The 22,154-nt window shown below is 43.7% G+C and overlaps 1 protein-coding gene across 2 annotated transcripts in view; it reads right to left on the reverse strand.

Annotated features, from left to right (window-relative positions):
* Window positions 1–2,188: 2,188 nt before the first annotated feature.
* The window catches only part of Scaper (S-phase cyclin A associated protein in the ER), a 351,295-nt gene continuing 331,329 nt past the window's right edge, over window positions 2,189–22,154 (reverse strand). For both annotated transcript variants that reach the window (XM_055621927.1, XM_055621926.1), the window contains 3 exons: window positions 7,913–8,104; window positions 5,519–5,570; window positions 2,189–2,937 (listed from right to left, as the gene is read on the reverse strand). In XM_055621927.1, the coding sequence (XP_055477902.1) occupies window positions 2,834–2,937; window positions 5,519–5,570; window positions 7,913–8,104 (348 nt within the window). In that variant the 3' untranslated portion in view covers window positions 2,189–2,833. The remainder of the gene's footprint in view (window positions 2,938–5,518; window positions 5,571–7,912; window positions 8,105–22,154) is intronic.

A 22,154-nucleotide genomic window follows, 5' to 3' on the forward strand; every position in this document is an offset into this window, starting at 1 on the left:
AAAGGCTTTCAATGTCCTTGGCAAGCTAGCAGATCTACAGTTAGTTACATTAATAAATACGAATTTCACTGGTTCCCAGGTCATCTTTAAACATCTTTTGTAATGAAGTAGGGATTTCCTGGTAAATTAAATTACCTGTGACAATTACAACTTTTGTGTTTTTATGCTAACATTTAGCAGGAGACATCCAGATCTGTAGTAAAATCTCAGCTTGAGGAAAGGGGCTATGGGTGGAAAAATGGAATTATTTAGCATGATTCACTTCAGAATACGATCTCCTCAGAAGGCTTACAGATTTGCTTAGCTCTGTGGAATTGAGGCGGGGAAAAGACCCCAGAGGCAGACGAATTTTTGCCCACACGATTTGGTACACATTGTAAGGCTGCTGCACAATTCTGGGGAAATGAATTTTAATATTGAGTATGAGACAGAAATCAGCCTTTCAGTTTTGGATATGGAGTAAGTTAAAGCTCAATCTTGTCAGAGCCAGGAAGGCTGGGTCTAAATGAGCCATTGTTCTACCGCTGCCTTCCCCAAATGCCAGACTCTGCCACTTTTGCCTTGGGGTGGGCTTAACACTGCCATGCAATAAGCTGCGTTCACCAAGAAAAAAAAAATAATAAATATATATATATATATATATATAGAGAGAGAGAGAGAGAGAGAGAGAGAGAGAGAATTAGCCGAACAGAACCCTGCTGGGGGGAGAAAACAATGGACGAGTAAGTTTTGCAGAGAAAAAAGTTCCCAATGGAGCTTCGATAAAAGCAGGAAATTCAGAGTTTATTAAGCCGATGCAAGGAAGATTAGAGGCTTTTAACTGTGGGTCTGATTGATGTAAAAGTAAACTTTCTTTAAAATGCTGAGGTTCAGTGCTATAATGAGGACTGTGTGACCAATTACAGGCTAGCACCTTGTTGAGGCTTTGTGAGGAGAATGCAGATAAACAGAGCGAGGTTGAGGGTAGTGATGGGAGCAAGAAAGGGCACAGGGAAGTCCTCCACTCAGATGCAGACGCACAGCCAGACAGCTCAAGGTCCAAGCTCCTTTGTGCCTTCAGCAGCAATCCCCAGCCAGGAGGGAACGCTAGGTGGGTCTAGCCTTTGGTTAAGAAGGCCAGCACCTGAAGGGTGAGGGGGTCATCAGGAGGACTCTGGGGTGGGCAAGAGTCTGCCTCTTGGGAAGCTGGCTCTGTGCTTGAGGCTTGGGGAGGAGAGGAGAAAGACTGGGGTCCTAGCACATGTCCACCAGAGCTGGGAAGATGCAGGTGTTTCTCACAGCTGCGAGAGGCCTGAGGAACACAGAGGTTAAGGTTTGGGGCTGGGTCCTGACCTTGGCCACTAGGAGGCCGAGGTCCAGGTTCAAGGTCACAATGCTGGCGGCTGCCAGAGTCTGGCGGGGAGGGGGAGGGGCATTGCGGCTGAGGACCGGCAGGAAGGTCTGACATCTTCGGCTTTAGGAGTGTCTGGCTCTGCAGAGTTTAGGGGTAATTTTGTCATCCCGGGTGCAAAATTTGGTTGCAAATGTTGCTGTTCTTGGCGTCCGAGAAGCTTTTTCATGTCGGTTTCGAATTTTGGTTCAGGCACTGGAGCCGGAGGTGTGCCCCTGCTCCAGGAGGAAGCCACTGGCACTACCGGACTGCAGCGGGCGCATCCGGACCATTCGATTACATGTTTAATTGCGAATTCTGGTACAGCTTCTGCGAGGTTAATCACAGCTGTCTCGATTATTTATGGCTTTTTGGCAAATTTCCGAGCAGATAAGAGGTATATTCCACGGTGAAACGTCTCGCAGGAAACCTTATAAATACTTGATGACCCTCCTGGGCTGTGCGGACCGCCCTCCGTGCTGGCTCCGTTCGGAACCAGCAACTTAGGCATCCCTCCCTCCATCCCCAGAGAGGGGGTAGAGAGCAGGCGCACCGGCAGTACTCAGCATGGCTGACATCAGACCTCTTTATTTTCTTTCGGTTTGTAAAACAGCTAAACAAAATTGAACACACAAAATTGCAGCACCATGAGGTTCCAAAAAGAAGTGCCCAGAAAAAGGAAGGTAAGATTTGAGTTGTTCAGCTTCTTGTGACAATCTAGGTTTTTGGGTCCATTTTCCACAGCCAGATCTTTCTTGGTAATTATTACCAAAGTCACCGCGGCGGCTCTGCCCTGGGTGGGTTGAGGAGCCGCCCTTCCCCCCCCCCCCCCCAGATGGCCAAAGCTTCGTGCTGTGATGGCTGGACTCAGGCCACCCTTACTGTTCGCTTTACTCCCATGTTGTCCCAAATTAATTATTTAAGAAGATGTCTGATGCTCCCAGATTTTAAAAAATTATTTTAGAGACTAAATTTAGCTCAGCAACGCTAAGAGTTCATAGTGCATTCTGCCATAAAGTTCCTGACCAGTGGTTGGGCGCTGTGATTTCAAACAGCCCGGAGGCTTACTGAAAGTTAGTTACACAGGTCTCAGCTTCAGGCTTTAGAAGAAAAACTTGGAGCAGGCTTTATAAATGAGTTAACACTTTCTCAAATTGTGCTGCTTTAATGTGAAAAGTCAACACTGAAAACAGTTACTTAATTACAAGAATGATATTTGTCTAATTTACCCATATTACAAATGCAAATTACACAGCATGGCGGCAAACAAACTCCAAAATATTATGCATAAATGAAACAAACTCAATTTGCAAAATTAGGAAGAACAGCACAGTATGTACAGTCTTTATAAACAGTGCAAAAAGGAGCATCTACAGCAGGAGAGTATAAACAAACCAGGGTTCCTTAAGAAACAACGTAAAACACCAACAACGGTACTCAAATACACGGTTAGCTACAAAACATTTATTTTTTCTCTTTTTTCAAGAAAAATTGCCGGGCTTCTTCCCAGGCCTGCTGAGGAAATCTGTTAGCCAGTTCCAGGTAGTCTCCGGGGTTCCCACGTTTTCCTGAGGGAGACAGAAAATCTGAGACTAAAAAGTGACTTTTGAAGGCCTAGAAATTAAACTTACTTTGATATCAGAGTGCAAATGGGAGCATACATTTCAAGTAAATCGCTATAGTATAAATGTTATAAACATGTATTTTAGCCACAATTCAGTTTGTGCTTCCAACATACTCAAACATTAACCTATATTTAAAACATTATGAAATATTTACCTTGGGACTCCAGAATAAGAAAATAAGTACTGTGACCCTAACAGGGTGACAGCTATGTAATCTTACTTCTGCATGGGCACATCTTATGTAAGTGGTCACTTTTACTATTATTATCATTAAAGATTTTGGCACTGGGGACTGAACTTGGGGCTCTGTAAACAAGTACCACCTCTCCCACTGAGTCACAAACCTGGCCTAAACGGTGACTTCTTTCTCCTAAAATAATCTATTTAATCTAACACATGCATTTAGGTATAACTTTGAAACTGTTCAAAGCTGGCATTCAGTAGCTACCTAGCAGAGCAGAGGTGAACATCAGTTTTGCTGACCCCCAACATCTGGTGGAGTCCTGGGGCAGTGCACATGAAAGCCAAAACTGCCTCCCAGTGGTGAGAGCCTGAGAAGCCCATAGCTACTTTCACATCCAAGAGGTTACCTGGACAACAACCTCAAAATGCTTGGCTGCATTTTATTGAGGACTTAATCTGTGACAAAGGTGTAAGCTAAATTGGTGTCATCTTAAAAAAAGATCATTAATTTTTTTTGAGTCGGGTATCACTGTGTCCCCCTGGGTGGCTTATAAACCTGTAGAGATCCACCTGCTTCTGCCTGTAGAGTGCGGGGATATTACATATACATCAGAGGCCAGAGGCACTGGATCCCTAGAGCTGGAGTTACAGGGGCTGTGAGCTGCCTGATGTGGGTGCTGGAAACTGAACTCTGGTCTTTGGTAAGAGCAGCAGGCGAGCTTGACTGATGGGCATCTCTTCAGCCCTCAAACCATTTCTCTTAAAGTCAGCATATTAGGAACTGTCACTAATAGTGCTCGGAGCAAAACAGCGAGCACTGTTCAATTGCTGTTCCATGTGTGAAGCCTGCTGTAGGTACACAGGGAAGGCAAAGAAGCTGCCCCCCATGCAAGAAAGAAGGCTGAGACTTCCTCTGGCTTAGCTCAACCAAGCAAAGGGAGGCAGCTTCCGCTTCTGGGACTTGGCTTTCCAGACACTTAAATGGTGACTCATCAGAAGAAAAAGAATAAGTCTACATAGTTATATCAGCAAAAACAAAAAAAAAGGTTGCTTAATTAAAAATAAATACATTAGAATATTTGAAAAAGTATTTTCACATGCTTAAAATTTAAACAGTTGTTTTGTAAGAAATAGTAACAAACTGTACTGATTTCCTTTACATGTCCTAATAGCTTAAAAGAAAGAAAAGAAAAAAGGCTGTGACTGTGTGAGGGCAGACCTGAACTTGCTCACTGACTGCTTGAAACAATGGTGCTAACTGAGATGAGTTTCTGGGAAGTGGCAGAGCTTTCTGTTTACTTTTCTGAGTACCTGAGTCAATAAAGCCTCACATTTTTTCATGATATTGTAACAGTTCTGTTGTATTTTCTTCTGTGTGCTTTGCAACACCTGCCTACTGTAGATTTTATTTTATTTTGGTATGACAGCCAAATTGTCTACAAGGTGAGTGCCTTAGAGGATACTATTGGATAGGAGTGGGCCTCTGAGCAACCACTATAATACATTTTATTTCATTTTATTTTTTGAGATAGGTTCTCATGTAGCCCACGTTGGCCTTAAACTCACTATATGGCCAAGGGTGACTTTGAAAGGATTCTCCTGTCTCTACCTCTGAGTGCTGGGATTATAAGCACATGCTACCATGTCCAGTTCTGAAGAACATTTAACACTGTCAAACTAATGAGGACTGGGGGAAAGTCTAGTGTGGGACTTCTCAAGCAGAGATTCTACCACATAGCCAGAGAGCAAGCTGAACTTCTCAGTTCCAGCCTGGGTGGCAGGACATTTAAGAAGGTAAAAGTGAAGCTTAAAGGCTACATCTCTAACTCTGGTCTTGAGCACACTTCAGCAAGAATAAAAAGAACAAATGCCTGTGGCGCTTTACTTCCAGAGTTCTGCTAAGTGGTATTAATTTTTCTCAAGGTATATAGTTATTTCCAGTTAAAACAGGTCAAATGCTTGAATTTAGGGGTGCAGCTACTGTCCTAGCACTTTTATTTTGAACATGGACAGTGAACCCATGTTAGGGCCTGAAGCATTTCTGAGTGATGTGCATGGGCCGATGGCAGTGCTACATGACTGCCCTCCCTTTAGGAATTGGTCAGCATTTAATGGTTCGTGCAGCAGGTAAGGACACAAAAGCGGTTTGTGCTTTTCTTTACTTCCAGAGGCTTCTCTGTAGATTCTCATGATATAGCTGATTTCTTTACTCCTCGAGTACTTGGTGTCTGGCCCTCACATACTTGAAGTAACACAGGGATCCCTAATTGTTCTGGAGAAAAAGAATGCAAACCCGTTCATTTAGCTCACACATGCATGCGGCAGTCTCAGCAGGACCCACCTTTGGGATGAGAAGACTGGTTATCCACATGACCCGGAGTCTGTGCAAAGTCCTGTGTGAGAAGAGAGAAGTGAACTGAGACCAGTGTTCTGAACAGAACTGCACAAGGTCCCTCTAAGCATGCATCACAGCTGGAGGAATTATCTGGAGCACCGAAGAGCAGCAGAGACCGAGGCTGTGCCGCCAGATTCTTGGAAGGTGAAACTGAGTCTCTTATGTGAGCATGTCAAGGCCAGAGTGCTGTCTGCAACCATCCTGTATACCCCAAGCCTGAAACCTAAGCCAAATGGACTATTTCAAGACAACACCTTAAAAAGGCTTTGGGGGTGGGAAGAGAGGGTTATGATCTTATTAATATAACTCAGGCTGGACTCAAATGAGTGATCCTCCTGCTTCATTCAGGCTCTTGAGTGTTTGCCTTATAGGTGTGTGTCATTATACCTGGCAAGAGTTTTAAAAACTACAAATATCAGAGTCCTTATAATCCAGGACGCCAGGACTGTTACACAAAGAAACCCTGTCTCAAAAAGCTAAGAGACAGAGAAGAGAGAGAGAGAGAGAATTCTCCATCTAAACCTTAAAATTTGGTCACTTTACTTTTAGATGGTAATTGAAAAAATGTATATATTACACAAATCTTCAGAAGCCAATGACAGGCCATAATCTCATTTTAACATCACTTTCTAGTGAGTATATTCATAATCTATATATGGAGCTGGGCTTGGTGGCAAATGCCTGTAATCCCAGCACTCAGGGAGGCAGAGGCTGGCAGACTCTGTAAGTTTGAGGCCAGCCTGGTCTACAAAGCAAGTCCAGGATAGCCAAGGCTACACTGAGAAACCCTGTTCCAAACAAAACAAAACAAAACAAAACAAAACAAAACAAAACAAAACAAAACAAAAATCTATATATGGAACCACGACACATTTATAAGTTAAAGTTCAAAATAACTCATTTTCTTGAGTATAATTACTTACAGAAAAAAAGATTTAACTTTACTAGTCTAATAATGCCACCCCCCAAAAAAGTAATTTCTGTACCATTTAGTAAAACTGTACTAAACGTGGTTTATATAGAATAGTTGATTATTACCCCAAAATGGTGTATGTGATATTTAATATAGATTTGGATCTCATTCATATGTCATTATTTAGTAAACACTGTCTTCTGTTGTTTAGTGAATGGTATTATTCATTGTTACAATTCCAGTGTCTACTGCAGAGCCCGGAACAGAGTAAAAAATTCTAACAGAAAAGATCACCGTCTGAAAATACCTTAAAGTGCATTTTATACAGAGCGGCTTTCTCTAATCCTAAAGTTCTAAGAAGAGATGAAGAGCCTGTGCTGAAATGATGGCTTTGCAGTATAAGAATTTTGAGATTTTAATTTAATCATGAGCCAGCCAGTTTGAACTCATGCTTGCGGATCAGAATTTGTGAATTGAATGCATTTTCAGAAATTAGGAGCCAGACTAAAATGCAACGTTACTAAGCTGAAAGGCAGATCTTTCTAAGTCTCACTGACCTGGCTTATTAACTGATCGCTGACAGAGAGGGAGGGAGCACTGACTGCCATGCAGTCAGGAAGTCCTCTGCAGCTCCTGGCAGCTGCACATATTCACACTCTGACAGAGATAGCCGAACATTAGCCAGCACAGGGACAAGACACACACAACTCCGCTTTCTGTTTCACTGTTAGGAAGAACCGGAAGTGTGTGCAGCAGGGAGTGACTTTAGAGGGGAACATTTGAAAAAAAAAAAAAAAAAAAGAGACAGTTTCTAAAATAATCATACACAAAGATATGACAGTTTGGAACTGTCACCTTGACTTTGCTGATGCCAGCTCAGTGAGCTCATTTGTACGTGGCATTAACACTTTGCACAGCACTGATTCTGATTCCAATCCTATGGAATTTGGTTGGATCAGATACAAGGTTCTATTTCAAACTTTTAGATTAAAAAAAAAAAGCAACCAAACAGGTTTTCTCTCCCCTATGTACACATATGCAAATCATACTTATTTTAAAATGTTCAAATAAGCCTAAATTTTTATCTTCAGCAGTTATCCTCTGTAGCACAACTAAAAAAACCAACACTCGAAGCTGAAGCCTTTAAGGAGCCTGGTGTCCTGCTCAACAGACTCCTTAGGCCCAAGTTTCCATTTTGTCAACAGCGAACAAGCTCTTTGCTTGAAATCCTCAGGGCAGAAGTATTCTGCCCTCCACCCTGCTGCCAGCTGTGTGACTTCAGGCTTTAGAAATGGGTTTTTTACACGCAGACATTGGTGGAGATTTAAAAGCAGCTTGGAGGGCGAACATAAAGCTGCCTCACGGTCACTTTTCAGTGTCATGAATTTGCCCACAAAACAGGAGAAGCAAGGAATAGGTAGAAGTACCTGAATGAATGTGGCCAGTAAAACACAGCTCATGTCTTGCTCCAGAATGAGCTTGTTCTGATGGTTGTTGTGGCTAGCGGCGATAAGTGAAGGGAACAGCACTTTGATGAGCCTTGGGTCACTGAAATACTGGAAGGGCAGCTGGCAGAGCTTCTGTAGCACCGTGGGGTGGCGGCCCGACTGTACAATGACCTGCAACAGAGGAAGAGCTGGGGCAGCGCCCAAAACCCTGGCCTGGACCCCAGCCAATTGTTGTTGGTCTGAACCAGGGACCACGCGGAAGGAGGTAAAGAAAGCGAAGGGTACTTGACGCCTTACCAGAGCTTAATGTAAGTGATATTTGAAAAGAGCCAAAACTGTGTTTAAAAAAAATCTCATTTCTCAACTTAAAAAAAAGATTCCAAAGGTTCTGTGGACATTTAACAATCATAATCCCTGATGAAGGGCACAGCTTCCATGGAAAGAGCCACCTATAGAACAGATTTAGGATTCGAAGTTTTAGCAGCGAACCATCGGCCCTGCACTCAATCTCCCGTTCTTAACAAAGTAGGATAGAGCCTGAGGGCCCTGCCCACTGCAGTCTCAGCCGAACTTAGCTCACTGCATACACTGCATGCAGCTAGATGGATTCCGTATGTAGACAAGTCCTAGAGAGAAAAGGGCTGATTGTAGGGGAATGGACTGGTTCCAGCTCGTACAGGCACTAAAAGATCCTTCCTCCAATCCCTACTCCTTATCTTGGTTTCCATCAGTGCCATTGAGTCTAAAAGGAGAACTGTTTAGATAAATGAGACTGTTGTCTTGAAGCAGTCTGGGTTTACAACTGCGTACACTTTAATAGGGCAATGCAATTAGTGGGCTGGCAGGGAAGCGCTCCTAATTCACTCCCTAGCTGAAATGATAAACCAAGAAATGCCAAAATCAGATCTGTTTCCAGTAACTTTGATTAGACAATTCTAATATGAAAGGGCAGGCTGACCCAAAGCCCTCTTCGTAGAATGGGAGGAAACCCGGAGAAGGTTAGGGGTACTGCAAAAGCTGAAGGTCAGGACTGTAAATTGTACTCGGAAAAACACAATGTTACAGGTACACACCCAGACAGGACAGCATTCAAATTGAAACCAGAAGGACAGAGCAAAACAGCAGAGGCAGAAGAAACATAAATTACTGGGATTTACAAGTTTTCAAAGCACTTTTAACAATACTTTAAGAACACATTCTCAGCTGATAATGCAGGGTGGTTTAAGAACAGAATCAACAAAGTAATAGTTCACATATTTTCCTTCAATAGCTAAAATGACATCAAAAACCTTTAAAGAATGTTGATAGGGACCTGTTAATACCTTCAAATCCAAAAGGAATTTTAAAGACTCACACTGTCACAATTCTGCACATGGCTGTGTGACGCCATCTCTGACACCAACTGAGAAAAACGTGCTCCACCATCTACCTTATTGATAAAGCTTCCACTTAAATCTTTATTTTAATTATTATCTACACATTTTGTAACACAGCCAAATGGTCACCACTTTAGAATTTACAATGATGCCATTATTGAAACTCCTTCCCTCACCTCCTCTCTGGGAAAAAATTAAGAACTATTTTTTTTTTTCTTTGAAACTTCATTGTTAAAATGCCATTATTGGACGATTCAGTAATTCAAAAGGTATTAAAAGGGGCCAGTGTGACTGGCACAGACACAATGTTAACTCAAAGGCATCAGCTCTCGAGTCCTGGTAAATTAGCAGAGTGTGAGAGTATCAGCTGAGCGCGCTGCTCTCTGCCTCCTGAAGCAGTGTCCCCTGAGGACTGGACATGCCCTTAAGAAAGAGCACTGATTATCCATAACCTCTTTATAAAGTGCATTTATAGATCTCGCCAGCAGTGTCGGTGAGCCTGCTGGAGTCACTACTTTTAAGTCTTTGAACCGGGGAAGATGCAGATGGGCACAGCACAGTTTGGTTACCTTGTGTTAAGGAGCTGGAGCCTAACACTGACTGTGGTGGGACCCAGCCTTGTTAGCTGTGAAGAATCTGGAAAGGCTGGTGCAACCCTTACCTACTCACACTTGGCTGTAGTCAATGGGACACTTCAGACACTGTGGGAAGGTACTGTCAGGAGGTCCAGAAAGTGCACCAAGATCTGGTGGGCTAATTCAGGTGGGCTTGTGGCACAGAGTGTAATGTAGTGAATATGAACAATCAGCTGGATTACGTAAGCACTTCCCTTGGGGTTAGGGAAGGAAGTCTGGGGATACAAATTCAAGCACTAGGAGAGTTGCCTGTGGGGCTTATAAAAGATATCAGGGTAAAGCCAGGCCTCAGTTTTATTTCATTCCCCCATTCATTCCCATGGCTTAGATGATCAGTTACCACCCTAGACTGCCTTCCAAACTTTCCCAAATCAGTTAAGAATTTAGTAGAACCATCATGGAACACAAGGGCCCTCCTGGATGTGTGTGACTAATCAGTTCAGACTCACAGTACAGGGTTTCTGTTGACCTTCCTGATGGAGTTGTAACTGAGTCAGTAACCTTGCCTCTGTTCAGACAAACTGCCCAAGTCCTAAGATGAGTGCTGGTCAGGACCACATGTCCTACCTTCCAGGATACACTGGTTGACAGGGGACTCCTCCAGAGCCTCCTTCCAGAGCGCAGTAGTGATGTGAGTGCCCTGGCTCTAGCTCTCAGGCGGCTGAAGTCAGAAAGAGCTAGAGCCAGCAAGCCAGGAGCAAGTATAACCTCAGTAAAAGCGAGAAGCTCTTTCAAATAGGTTGTCTACTCTACTTGAGCCTGAGCTGGGCTCAAGACCAACAGGAGGAGTCTGGTGAGGTGACTCAGTGGGTGAAGGTGCTTGCCACCACCTGACAACCTGAGTTTGACTCCTGGAACCCAAATGAGAAGGAGACATGGTGGAAGGAAAGAACCACCTTGTGTAGGTTGTCCTGGGACTGTCACAGCAGCGCTGCTGGCACACAAACACTGTGGTATACTCAGTGTGCACACATGTGTACATCACAAATAAACACATAAATGTAACAGATCGAGAGAGACGGGACGTGACCCTGCCCTTAATCCCAGCACTCCTGAGGCAGAGGGGAGGGGGAGGGGGTCTCTGTGACTTCAAGGCCACCCTGGTCTACATGGTGAGTTCCAGGATAGCTCAGACTACACAGAGAGACACTGTCTTGAAAAAAAAAAAAAAAACAATAAAATGAAATAGGTGCTAATCAAAGAGCAGGTCTGCCTTTACTCACAGTAGAGTAGCCTTTGGCAAACTGTTCAATGGGTTTGGGTTTGAAAGTAGACAATGTTTTTAAAAGTATTTTCTTTGACATCCCTCCCCCTCTCTCTCATGAATAAAATAGCTCAATTTCACAAAGTAAACAAACAGCAGTATTACCATGCATCCCAATAACGAAAGAAAAAAATGCCCGAGAATGCTGGATTTTTAAACATTCTTTCTCATTGAAAGATAACAACTATTTGACTATATTAGAATGCAAGGGAACAATTCGAGGCTTTGCAGCCATCCTTCCATCCTACTCTGGGGACAGCCATGGCAACACGCTCCTCTGGTCTCTTAAGGAGAAGCCGGGGCTGTATTTCTGCATTTTTGTCCAGTTGCCTTGCTGACCCATAGGGTTTTCTTCAGTGTCTTTGGTGAGGAATCACTAATAAAGACAGCCCCATGATGACTATTTCTCTTGTTACTAGCCCATGAATCTGCAAGTTGTAGCTTTAGAAATAGGAAGCAGAATTCCAGAAATGTGCAGGGAGGACCAGGAGGACCTGGACGCCAGAGAGAAAGGATTCCAGGTAAGAGGATTGTTTGTGCGTGTGTGTGTGTGTGTGTGTGGGGGGGGGGTGTCCAGGATAGACAAGTGAACTTGGTGGTTCTTTAATTTGCTTTGGATCCTGACCACCCAGTAGGCCTCTGGCACCAACCAGGGAGTGCTAACTTTAGATATCATTTGTGGTATGTGTCTCACGCCAAGTGATATACTAAGCCATAGGAACAAAAGAGAATAAAGAGTCTTTCTCCTTACACAAGAGAAGATGCAATATGCTAGGCAGGAGTAGTCTGACATTAGTTTTGTGGGAGATGAGGTATTTATACTAGTAATCGTAATACAAGAAGTCTGGGGAGGATGCTGTAATTGGGAGGACACAGTTCCTTGCCAGATTCTCTAGAAGTTATATTGACAGGGTGGACTGTACATGGAAGGCTGGATCTGCAGGCACTTGGAAATTGTAGGTCAAAGAATTTTTGGTGGAGAGAAAGTCACAAATTCAACATCAGATTGTCTTAGCTGACCACAGCAAGACACCCATAGGTTAGAGGGACACAAGCAACACACATTTCCCTCCTGCTGTTTCTCAGGCTAGAGGTCTGAGGTCAGGGTACCAGCATGGTCAGATCTCTTGACGACCTTTCCTGCTGCCTTGGGATGTGCTCACACAGCCTTTTTTTTTTTTTTGGCTTAGTGCATATAGATGGAATGATACTTCTATTAGTCTTGTCATAAAGCCATGGTCCAATGTCCTCAGAATGATGCTCCATTAGAAAGGCAACCATTACTCTGCAGGTACACAAACTGAAAGCTTTCTCTGGGCTATGTCGCAGGCACAAAAGTGCTGGCTTTAGATAGCTATGGGTTCTAGGTCATGGTCAATACAACCGCTCAGCTAATTTACGTTCAGAGCCCTTTCTATGAAACTGGTGGATGGAAGCTTTCAAGGTTTAAATGCAGACCATTAATGTTTCCATGGCTACAAAGCATAGACAGTGTTGGGAATACTGGTTATCTCGCCAGTCCTCTGCTCTGAGTTTCCTGTTGGAACAGGAGGAGAGCTTCCACACAGCCCAACAAATGCTTTCCAGCATTCCCCCAACCCCCATTTTCTTAGAGCAGAGAGGGTCTGGCAGAGGCCGCTTCAATCATCAGCAGGCTTAATGTCACCTGAGATGTCATTGCTGAGGTTGCTCCCTGGCCTTGCCTGTGCAGGACAAAGCTATGCAAACAGTGCTTGGGGTGCCAGCCAGGATCTTGTGGTGGTGAAGTCGTAAACGCATTCTGACAGTTTTGAAAAGAAAATCCTTACATAAGCATGATCCAAGAAACACAGGTAAGTGGGACAGAACAACAAAGGCTTAGCATTCTCTGTCTCTCTGTCTGTCTGTCCGTCTGTCTACATGAGTTTGAGGCTACTCTGCTAGTTTTGTTATTATGAAAACTGTTATTGGCTTCCAATTAATATTCAGGACGCACTTCCCTTGACACACTTAAGGAAGTTCTTAAGTGCTGGAAAAAAATCCCAAGCAGCACAGCTACGAAAGTCAGCTCAGCCAGATGCGGTGGTGTGCATCTGTGACTCCAGAACTTGGGAAATTATGGAAGGAGGATCAGAAGGTCAAGGTCAGCCTGAGTTGAGAAGTAGCAAAACTTCCCAAATCTCTCACCTACCACCCCAGCAGCAAACAACAAAATGTTTGGATTTTGTGATACTCTGAGCCACAAAAGATGTTTAGAAGGATGCCAGAACTGATATTCTCAAGGTCCTGTGCACCAGCTACAGAATTTTAGCCTCCCCTTTACAGAATGGGTAACACCGGTGTCTTATGAGGAATGAAAGATATTAGAGTTGTCTAGGGAACTGTACTGCCTGAACCTCAGTATCCTGCAGCTCAGCTGAGAACGTCAGGAGGCTCTGGGCCTAGCCCCTCTATCCATACCATCTGAGGTCGACTCTGAGGCAGCAGGGGTGATTGCTGTTATAATGGGGAACTCAAGCTTCATCAAGTCCAAGAGACTTGCTTTAAGTCCTAAGCCAGTTTGGGCTGGAGCTAGGCCTGGAAAGCTCCAAATGTTGGCTTGTTCTAGCCTCTCATGCCTGACCAGGGCCACAGTGCTCACAAGGCTGGCCAGTCCTGGGGAGAGAAGCTCTCACTACCAGTTCTGTGCTTACTCCCATGACAGGCTGTCAGCCAGTGGTGTCTTGTGTGACAATGCTGGCCCAGATAAAGATGAGCATGACTCCATGGCCATTCCAAACACTCTAAACCAACCAACATACACAGATTAAATTAACACGAAAGGCCTTTTTTCTAAAATACACGCTTTTCTTGACTCAGTATCACATGACCAGTTCTTAGCTATGTGCTGGGCTGTGCCAAGGGTTTGTTTCAAATGATCAGTTTTATTAATGTGAATAAGAGGAATGATTGGCGACAGAGCAGGACTCCCAGGAGTGAACAGAATTGAGCACTGTCTTGCTGTGGCTGAACACCTGGCCACCCTCTAGAGCATGCTTGTAGTGCTCCACTGCCTACTAACCCTGTCTCTCCCTCATATATATACATACACACACATATATATATATATATATATATATATATATATATATATATATATACACACACACACGTATATACATATATATATACACATATATGAAAATGATATAGTTATAGATTCCATATTAGACATTTAAATATATTTTAATGAAAATATCTACTCAACATCTTCAAATAAAAGTGAGTGGCACAATAACACATTTTAATAGTTGTTTTATGTATATGGGTGTTTTGCTTGCATGTATATCTGTATACATGTGCGGTTGGTGTTGGCAGTGGCCAGAAGAGGTGTCAAATCCCCTAAGACTAGAATGACAGGCACTGGACCCGGGTCCTCTGGAAGAACAGCTAGTATTCTCAATTGTTGAGCCAGCTCTCCAGCGCTGTAATTTGCATTTGCAATGCGCGGCTGCTATGCTATGAGGATTTAGCTGTCCGTGGCTCCTCAGGTCCTCCATCCAGCTGCACTGCTCATCCCCAGCAATCAGCACGCTCCTCCTCTGTTGGGAGTCTCTCTGACAACTCCAGGGACTTGCCTCTTAGTAAATGTTTGATGACTTTCAGGTTCTTACTCACTTTATAGAGATAGTCTTGTGAACTTGATGGGAACATACTTTTTCAAATCCATACACCTTTATCTTTCTTCCAATGTTATCACTTTTTAGTAGATTTTATTCTGGTTAAAACAGTTTGTAGAGTTGTTGGGCTGGGGGCGAGGCAAGTGTTCTATCTGCAGCCCTCCTACCATATTTTTTATGTTTTTTAAGGCTGACACATCTGAATTCTTAATTGGTGAATTATCTATGTAAATGAGAGTTCACACATCTTTTACCAGTATGTGGCTTGCTTGGGGACCTCTCAACTTTTGAGTACAAAACTTGTGACTTAGAGCAGCAACTCTTCTCTTTCTAGGCAATACTTACTCCAAGCCTAATCTTAGGCCTTAATATTTAAAAATAAATGCTGTCACAGAAAATATGTCTAAAATATTAACACTTGGTATGGCCCTGGTATAGCACTGTCAAAAATCTGAATAGAAAGAGGAGAAAAAAGACATAAAATAAGCAAAAGTAGGAAAGCAGTACTGAGGTTAGTCTGCAGATTTCACCCCTGTGTGGCAATATGTGTCCCACTCATCCTAGGATCTAAAGAGAGTGGCTAGGAAGGTAGTGAGAGTCATACAAACATGGAAAGTGGCCTCACCTCCTCTCCTTTTGGAGGGCCCCCTTTCTCCAACTGTGACCAACTGGGCTACAGGCAGAGCAAGGGAGGATGGAAAGATGCAAGCAGGCCTCTGAGCAGAGAGATGAGAAACAGGCATTTACCGAACATCTACAAGGCTCAGCATTGGGTGAAGGCACTGACTGAGTCGGAGAACTCTGTATTCTTACACAACAGACAATCTTCCTACATGATTCAGGCAGTTAACGTGGGAAGCTCTGCACACTCTAACACAATTCACATTTCAGAAGCCAGCCTAATAGAACAGGCTTTCTGGTCTCCAGTAGCTCAGAATCAACAAATTTGAAAAGAGTGCTGCAGAAAAGTAGGTAAAACTGACAGAAAGAAGCAATGGGGACACAACTAAAAGTGAGGATTAAAACGATTTCAGAAAATAAAAATTCAGAAAGTTGTCTGGAGCCACTTGATGTAAGAGGAAACATCTCTTTCCAATTTGGTCTTAAGAGCATAACTATATTATGGTAACAATATCTTGTTAATTATAATTAATTATCTTCACTTAATACTCCATACCTTTAAAAATTATTTCCACAGACATGATGAGCCTCACATAGCTGACATTTCAGAAGGAGCTAATTCCTTAAGGCAGCAAAAATATACAATGAGTCAATCTAATGTAAAGGCAGGAAGTTAAGATACTTCCTGAAAAGTGACTGCATGTAGTTACTATCAAACACATATTGTGTTTTAAAGGCAATCCGATCACCTAAAAAATTCACTTGCTCGGGGGAAACAGATCTCCCTGGCCTTATCCAAATGAGAACACCAAACAACAAAACTGCAGAAGTGCTGTGTGGTTGCTTGGCAACTCCTCCTCTACACACTGGTTTATAATCTACAGGTGCTGGAGTAAAATACGCAGCGCTAGGAAATTCACCCACAAGACAAAGGCAACAACAGCAACAAAACCAGCAGTTTTTAGGCTTAGGCAGACTCAAGTGAACCCCCGTTGGTACGAGTCTCCAGACTGTGCTGAGGGCCACTGCCATGTCATCATGCCTAGCAGAGTGCCTGGCAAACATAGCTTTCCCCCCAACTATCTGGGAAAAGAATGAGTTTTGACTTCTACGCCAAGCTATAAATTAGATTTGATTCTAAGTTATTTCAGAAGCTTGCCAAGGGTCTGCGCACTATAGGGCCTTCAAGGCCCTCAGCTAACACTGTCTTTGAATCTGTAAGGGCAGAAGATAAAGCTATTTGGCATCTTGGCACAGTGGTAAAGGGAGTCAGGTGTGTGTGTGTGTGTGTGTGTGTGTGTGTGTGTGTGTGTGTGTGTGTTGTGGAAGGGGGAAGTTTTGTCAATATGCATTGAAAGTTGTTCTGTCAAACTTAACACCAGACCAGTTCTGGCCATCGGTGTGGTGGGAAAAAAGTGTATAGAGGAATGGATGCAAATAGTTAAATTTCCCAGGGCAAATTCCTTGTGCCTAAGAATTCCCAATTTGTTTTTTTCCCTTTTCTTGTCAGAGACAAGATGTCCTCAACTCGGGGGCAAAAATAGGTGTCTAGACATCTAAATTCATTAACACAGACAGCTGGGAGAGTCTGTAAATCATTGGAACAAAGAATATTTTTCTAGCAGAACAGAAACAAAGTAGTTGGTGCATTCCTTTCTGCAAACCTGGGCTTGCACAATGCTAGAGCAAAGAGGTAGCAGTGGTAGTAGCCAGGTTCGTCAGTTACTGCTCTTGCCAGTTTGTCATACCTGGAACCAAGGCTCATGACAGCAGCAATGCAACAAGAACATCCTTGAGGCCAGAAACGTCTCCATTTTAAAAATGACATTTCCTAGACACACCCTTGTTCTTTAATCCAATGCCTTGTGGGGCAGGGTGGAATGGTGGCTTTAACATCTCAGTAGAAAAATGAAAAGATGTGTCGACATATCAAATCATAGTGAAAGCAAAGAAATCCATGTGCTCCTTTGTATAGTCTTGCAATAATTTCCTCTCTTTCCAAGCTTGGCTCTTCCACAGATATTTCTGGGCTGGGGTTAAGTCTTACAGACCATATAAGAGGTCACAGCTTTTGCATAGCAGCCTTCTTAGTGGTGGTCCTGGATTCACTGCTGTGTAGCAGCATAAGAGAATTCAGGAAGGAGGAAGAGAGAGGAGAGAAAATAGAGAGAGGAAGCCTGGGTCAAGAGAAACAAACTTACAGTAGTTGGGGACTTGGTCTCTCCTAAATACTAGGAACCAGGTGACCCTAGAGAAAGGGGTCTTCCCATGTAGAGAGGGGGAAGTGGCTGTCTCTCTATGTTCCATTGGGGAAAATGAGAAGGCCCTTAATTAGCTTCCTGAGGAAAGACGGCTATCTGCTAGTGTCACTAGCAGAGGAATAGGACAGAACCTCTGGGCCCGGTCTCTCACCCTACTTTTGCAGTGGAGAGTAATGACTCAGGACTATTGGTACTAGGTCCTGGATGAGAGGCATCCAGAGGTCTGACCACTAAGATATCCATTCTCCAAATACTAGACTGTGAGCCATGTGTCAGCTGATCAGCCACATGCTAACAGTATCAGGCTCCTCAATCTCCCAGTACTTGGTCATGACACTGGACCCACATGAACTGGGCTCTGCCTCATCTCAGGCTTAGCTCTTGTCCTCTTTCACTTGCTCACTTTCAGCCATAACAGCCTGCAGTTCCTTGCGCCTGCAGGCTGTTTCATACCTCAGTACCTTTACCTATGCTCTTTCCTATGCATATGACCACTGGGTGACCCAGGAGCCTCATTTTACTTTTATGCACCAGCACAAGCATTGTGTCCGTTGTGGAGTATCTCCATCACAAACCTGAGTGGTTTTTCTTTTTCTGCTTGAACTTCATTGTTCAAAACATTAGCAACATGAGGGCAAAGACATGGTCTATTTTGCTTCCTACCATCCTGTGTCTAGAATAATCCCTGGTGCATTGCAGGCATCTTGCAATGTTTGCTGAAGGAGTTCAACACTAATGGCACGGTGCCTGGCCTGTGGACTCCTCAAAAAACAGTGCGGACTGCAGATTTCTGCATCTCTTGGCACGTGGTTTAAAACATGATGGCTAGTACATGTCTAAAGGGCCACAAAATTCTTTTCCCCAAGAATAAATCACCCTCTAGTCTTCTGTTGCATGACAGACCCTCTTTTTTGATTATTTCTCAAATCCTCTGTGAGGAAGAGCTATAGTTTAAAAGCAGCACATTTTAAATTACTTTCAAACACATCCTGCAGCAGAAGCTTGTGCTAGGTTGCTCACTTGGCCAACACTGAGAGCCGCCAGTTCTTTGGTTTGCCAGAGATTATTCTTCAACCCTGCTTCCATTTTAATTTACATCTGAGAAGCAGGTCTGCTTGCAGAGCACTGACCTTGGAAACTATGCAGACTCATCATATCATGATCAATTTGGGTTTTTATGTGCATATATCTCCATATCCCATTTGCTGCTTGGATAGAGGAGTGAGTATGAGCGAAGGCTGTTCACTGCAAGCTCTGGACAGGGTATTGGGAGAATTAGCTCTTTTCTCTGGCCACAAGGGGCGTTGACTAGACGATCTTTGAAGGCCTCCAAATTCCCAGACATCATCCTGTCCTGTGTTATGAGCATGCTCACATGGACATACCCTAAGCTGACCACAACTGCAGATACTACATGTAAACACGGTAAAAGGAGATGGGTTTAGAACATATTTTTTTTTTCTCAAAAAGAAATAAAAGAAGTTATTTCATGAAACATGCCAATTCAATTCAAACCTCAGAGCCTAGGGTCTGATATTTAAAATCCTGCTTTTCTAAGAAAAATAAAGAACACATATGTATGACATACACAATACATACATACACACACACAAACACACACGGAGAGAGATAAAGAGAGATTGATTTTGCCCATTACAAATGACAGGGGATGGGGGATGGGGAAGAGAGCTAAGTGGAAGCACAGAATCTCTTAACACGGTAAAAACAAATACTCCAGCGGCCCTTGCCAGCAGAGCTGGGTAAGCTTTGCCTCCCATAAGCTGCTGTGTGGTGTGAGAACGGCAGGGTTAACAGATGCAGAGCACAGGCTGATAGGTTTTCTGGCCATAACCTAACAGCTGCCAGAGACTATGGGTGCATTCCATGGAGCATTTATGGGCTCAACAGCACTAGTCTATGACAATTTTATTTAATCATAAAAATATAATAGTAGTCAAATCTTTTTGTAGTTTCAGTTTACTGCTTTCTCAAGTAAAATAAATGGTCTCTCAGATTTCTTCTGCTTTCATCTCTCTGCTCTAAGAATAGTAGGATAAGGTTCCAATTAAGGCCCATTAAACGTCCACGTTGATTCATGTGAGCCGTTTTCTAGTTTCTCTTCCTAACACAATCTCAATGCACCTCGCAGTAATCTCAGTGCTTTTCAGTTGGCTGTGAGGTCGTCTTCCCCTGTACCTACCTTCACTGCTTCCCAGACAAGCATATACCGACTAGTCAGGCAGGTTCAGCTGAACCAGCCATGGCTCGTTGGCCAGAGGCAGACTATCCTGGGACTCCTTGGTGGCTGGGTCAGAGCAGTGTCTGTTAGCAACAGCCCAGAGGCCCAGCTATGGGAAGAAAACCCCATGCTTTGGGGTCCGCAGAGGAACCTTGGAGACAGGAGACTCAGAGTTTTCTCCATCTTCTCAACAGATGGGAGAACATACTCTGACAGCAGAGATAACCTATTTAAGATGGTATTAAGTGTCAGAGCTGACTTGATGGATACAGGGACTTTTCTCATTACGATCAGGGAATCAGGGGGAAACAACAATAGTTTCAACAATATCACAGCTTAGCTCTGGGCCAGGGAATGTGCTAATTACTAAGCAATTGATTTAACTCACTGTGCAAAACAAGCACATGGCATGTTATTAATATGATATACATATCACAGATAAGGATGTATACACCGGGAAGGTAAGTGGCTTGCCTAGGAGCACAGAGCTACAGAATGGAACAGCTGGTAATATATTCAATCAATATACTCATGGTCAAAGCCCTATGTTCTTTTCATCAAGCTTTAAGAGCAAACTATTAATCCCTTAAAGCAGGGACATAATGAGGATTCCAGCGTATCAGATACCAGGAGGTGGCAAAGGCAGCAGAAGACTACAAGGCTGTGATGCTTTACCCTGTCAGTCTGATTAGACTGAGAGCTTCTGAGGATATTAGTAAGCATGTGTTTGTGTCTGTAAGGGTGTTCCCACAGACGACTAACTCAGGGTTGGGAGGACATGCCCTGAATGTGAGCAACACCCTCTCAGAGGCTGGGTGCAGACGATAGAACAGAATGGGAATAAGGAAGAAGACCACTAGCAGGGTAAATCTCTGCTTCTTGGCTGCCAAAAAGTAAGCGGTGTCTACTTCGTCCTAATTGTCCACTAGGCCTCAAACCTTCCAAACTACTATTACTTGGGCAATGATAAGGTCTGCAGTAATGACCCCTCCCACAGCCTTGGACTCAAATTCCAGGGTTGGGAGGATTGGATCTAGGCATTTTGTCATACTGATAGAAAGTCTTGCCCACAATAGAAAATCAGGATCAAGAGGTGGGACTATTGCTGTGACTACCTGAGCATGTGATCCCTGAGCCACTGGAACTAGTCTGTGGAGGAAATTTGGAGGTAGACTACAGAAGCCCTAGAATGTTGAAAGGTGAGCTCAGTGGTCAATTCTGGTAAGAGCTGAGGATGTTGACAGGAATGTGCAGATTATAGACTGTTAAGAGGTTTCAGACGAGAGTCAGGTACTCTAGCGGGTGTTGGACCAGAGTCCTGCGTGTTACACTCTGGTAGAGACTAACTGACATTATATCCATGGCAGGAGACTTTGTGGGATGAGGAGTTTAACGTGATGGACTAATGCCTCTGGTGGAGGAAAGTTCGAGGCAGCCCAGCATTCAGGTTGCGGTGTGGGTGGCACTGACAGCTCTGAACCAAGTTTACAAGAAGAGTTGGAAGCAAAAAGAAGTGGGCAAAGTTCAGGCAAGTTTGTGGACTGGCTAGAAAAGAAACATATTTAAAGCTGCCAGCAAGGAAGGCATAGTTATTAAGGGAATTCATATTATTAAAAAGAAACTGAACACTTGTCACTAGGGCAAAGTAAAAATGTCTTAAAGATACTCCAGAAACAAAAAGGACCCTACCCTTTTCAAGGCAAGGAACATAAAAGGGTAAACTCAGTTGAAAGCTTTTGCTCTAAGGACAGCTTGTGGCACCCTGCACACCCAAGGGTGCCAGCCGTCCGCCCCCTGGAATTTCAGTCTATTTTTCACATGACCCACGGCTGGGGTCTTGTGACCCCAGGAGGGGAGGGTCAGTACCATCTGACCTGGTGGTAGACCTTATCATTGCCCAAGTGATGCTGGTTTTGAAGGTTAACTTAAGTTGTGGGGTCAGAGAAGCTTCCATCAAGATTTTAGATGAAAGCCTAAGAGACCAAGAAATCTGTAGCAAGGCCAGAATCCTAGTGCAATCCTTGAAAGAATGATACATGAAGCTTTAACAGTGGAGCTGAAGATGTAGTGGAGATCCAGGAAATGAAAGATGCCAAGAGTATGTAATGTCTGCAGAGAAAATTTGGAGGGAATAAGCACAGCCAGACCAGTGAGGGCACAGATGGATAGACCAGTGAGGACACAGAG

The sequence above is a fragment of the Psammomys obesus genome, unplaced genomic scaffold, assembly GCF_907164565.1.
Source record: "Psammomys obesus unplaced genomic scaffold, mPsaObe1.curated_primary_1811, whole genome shotgun sequence".
Taxonomy (NCBI): domain Eukaryota; kingdom Metazoa; phylum Chordata; class Mammalia; order Rodentia; family Muridae; genus Psammomys; species Psammomys obesus.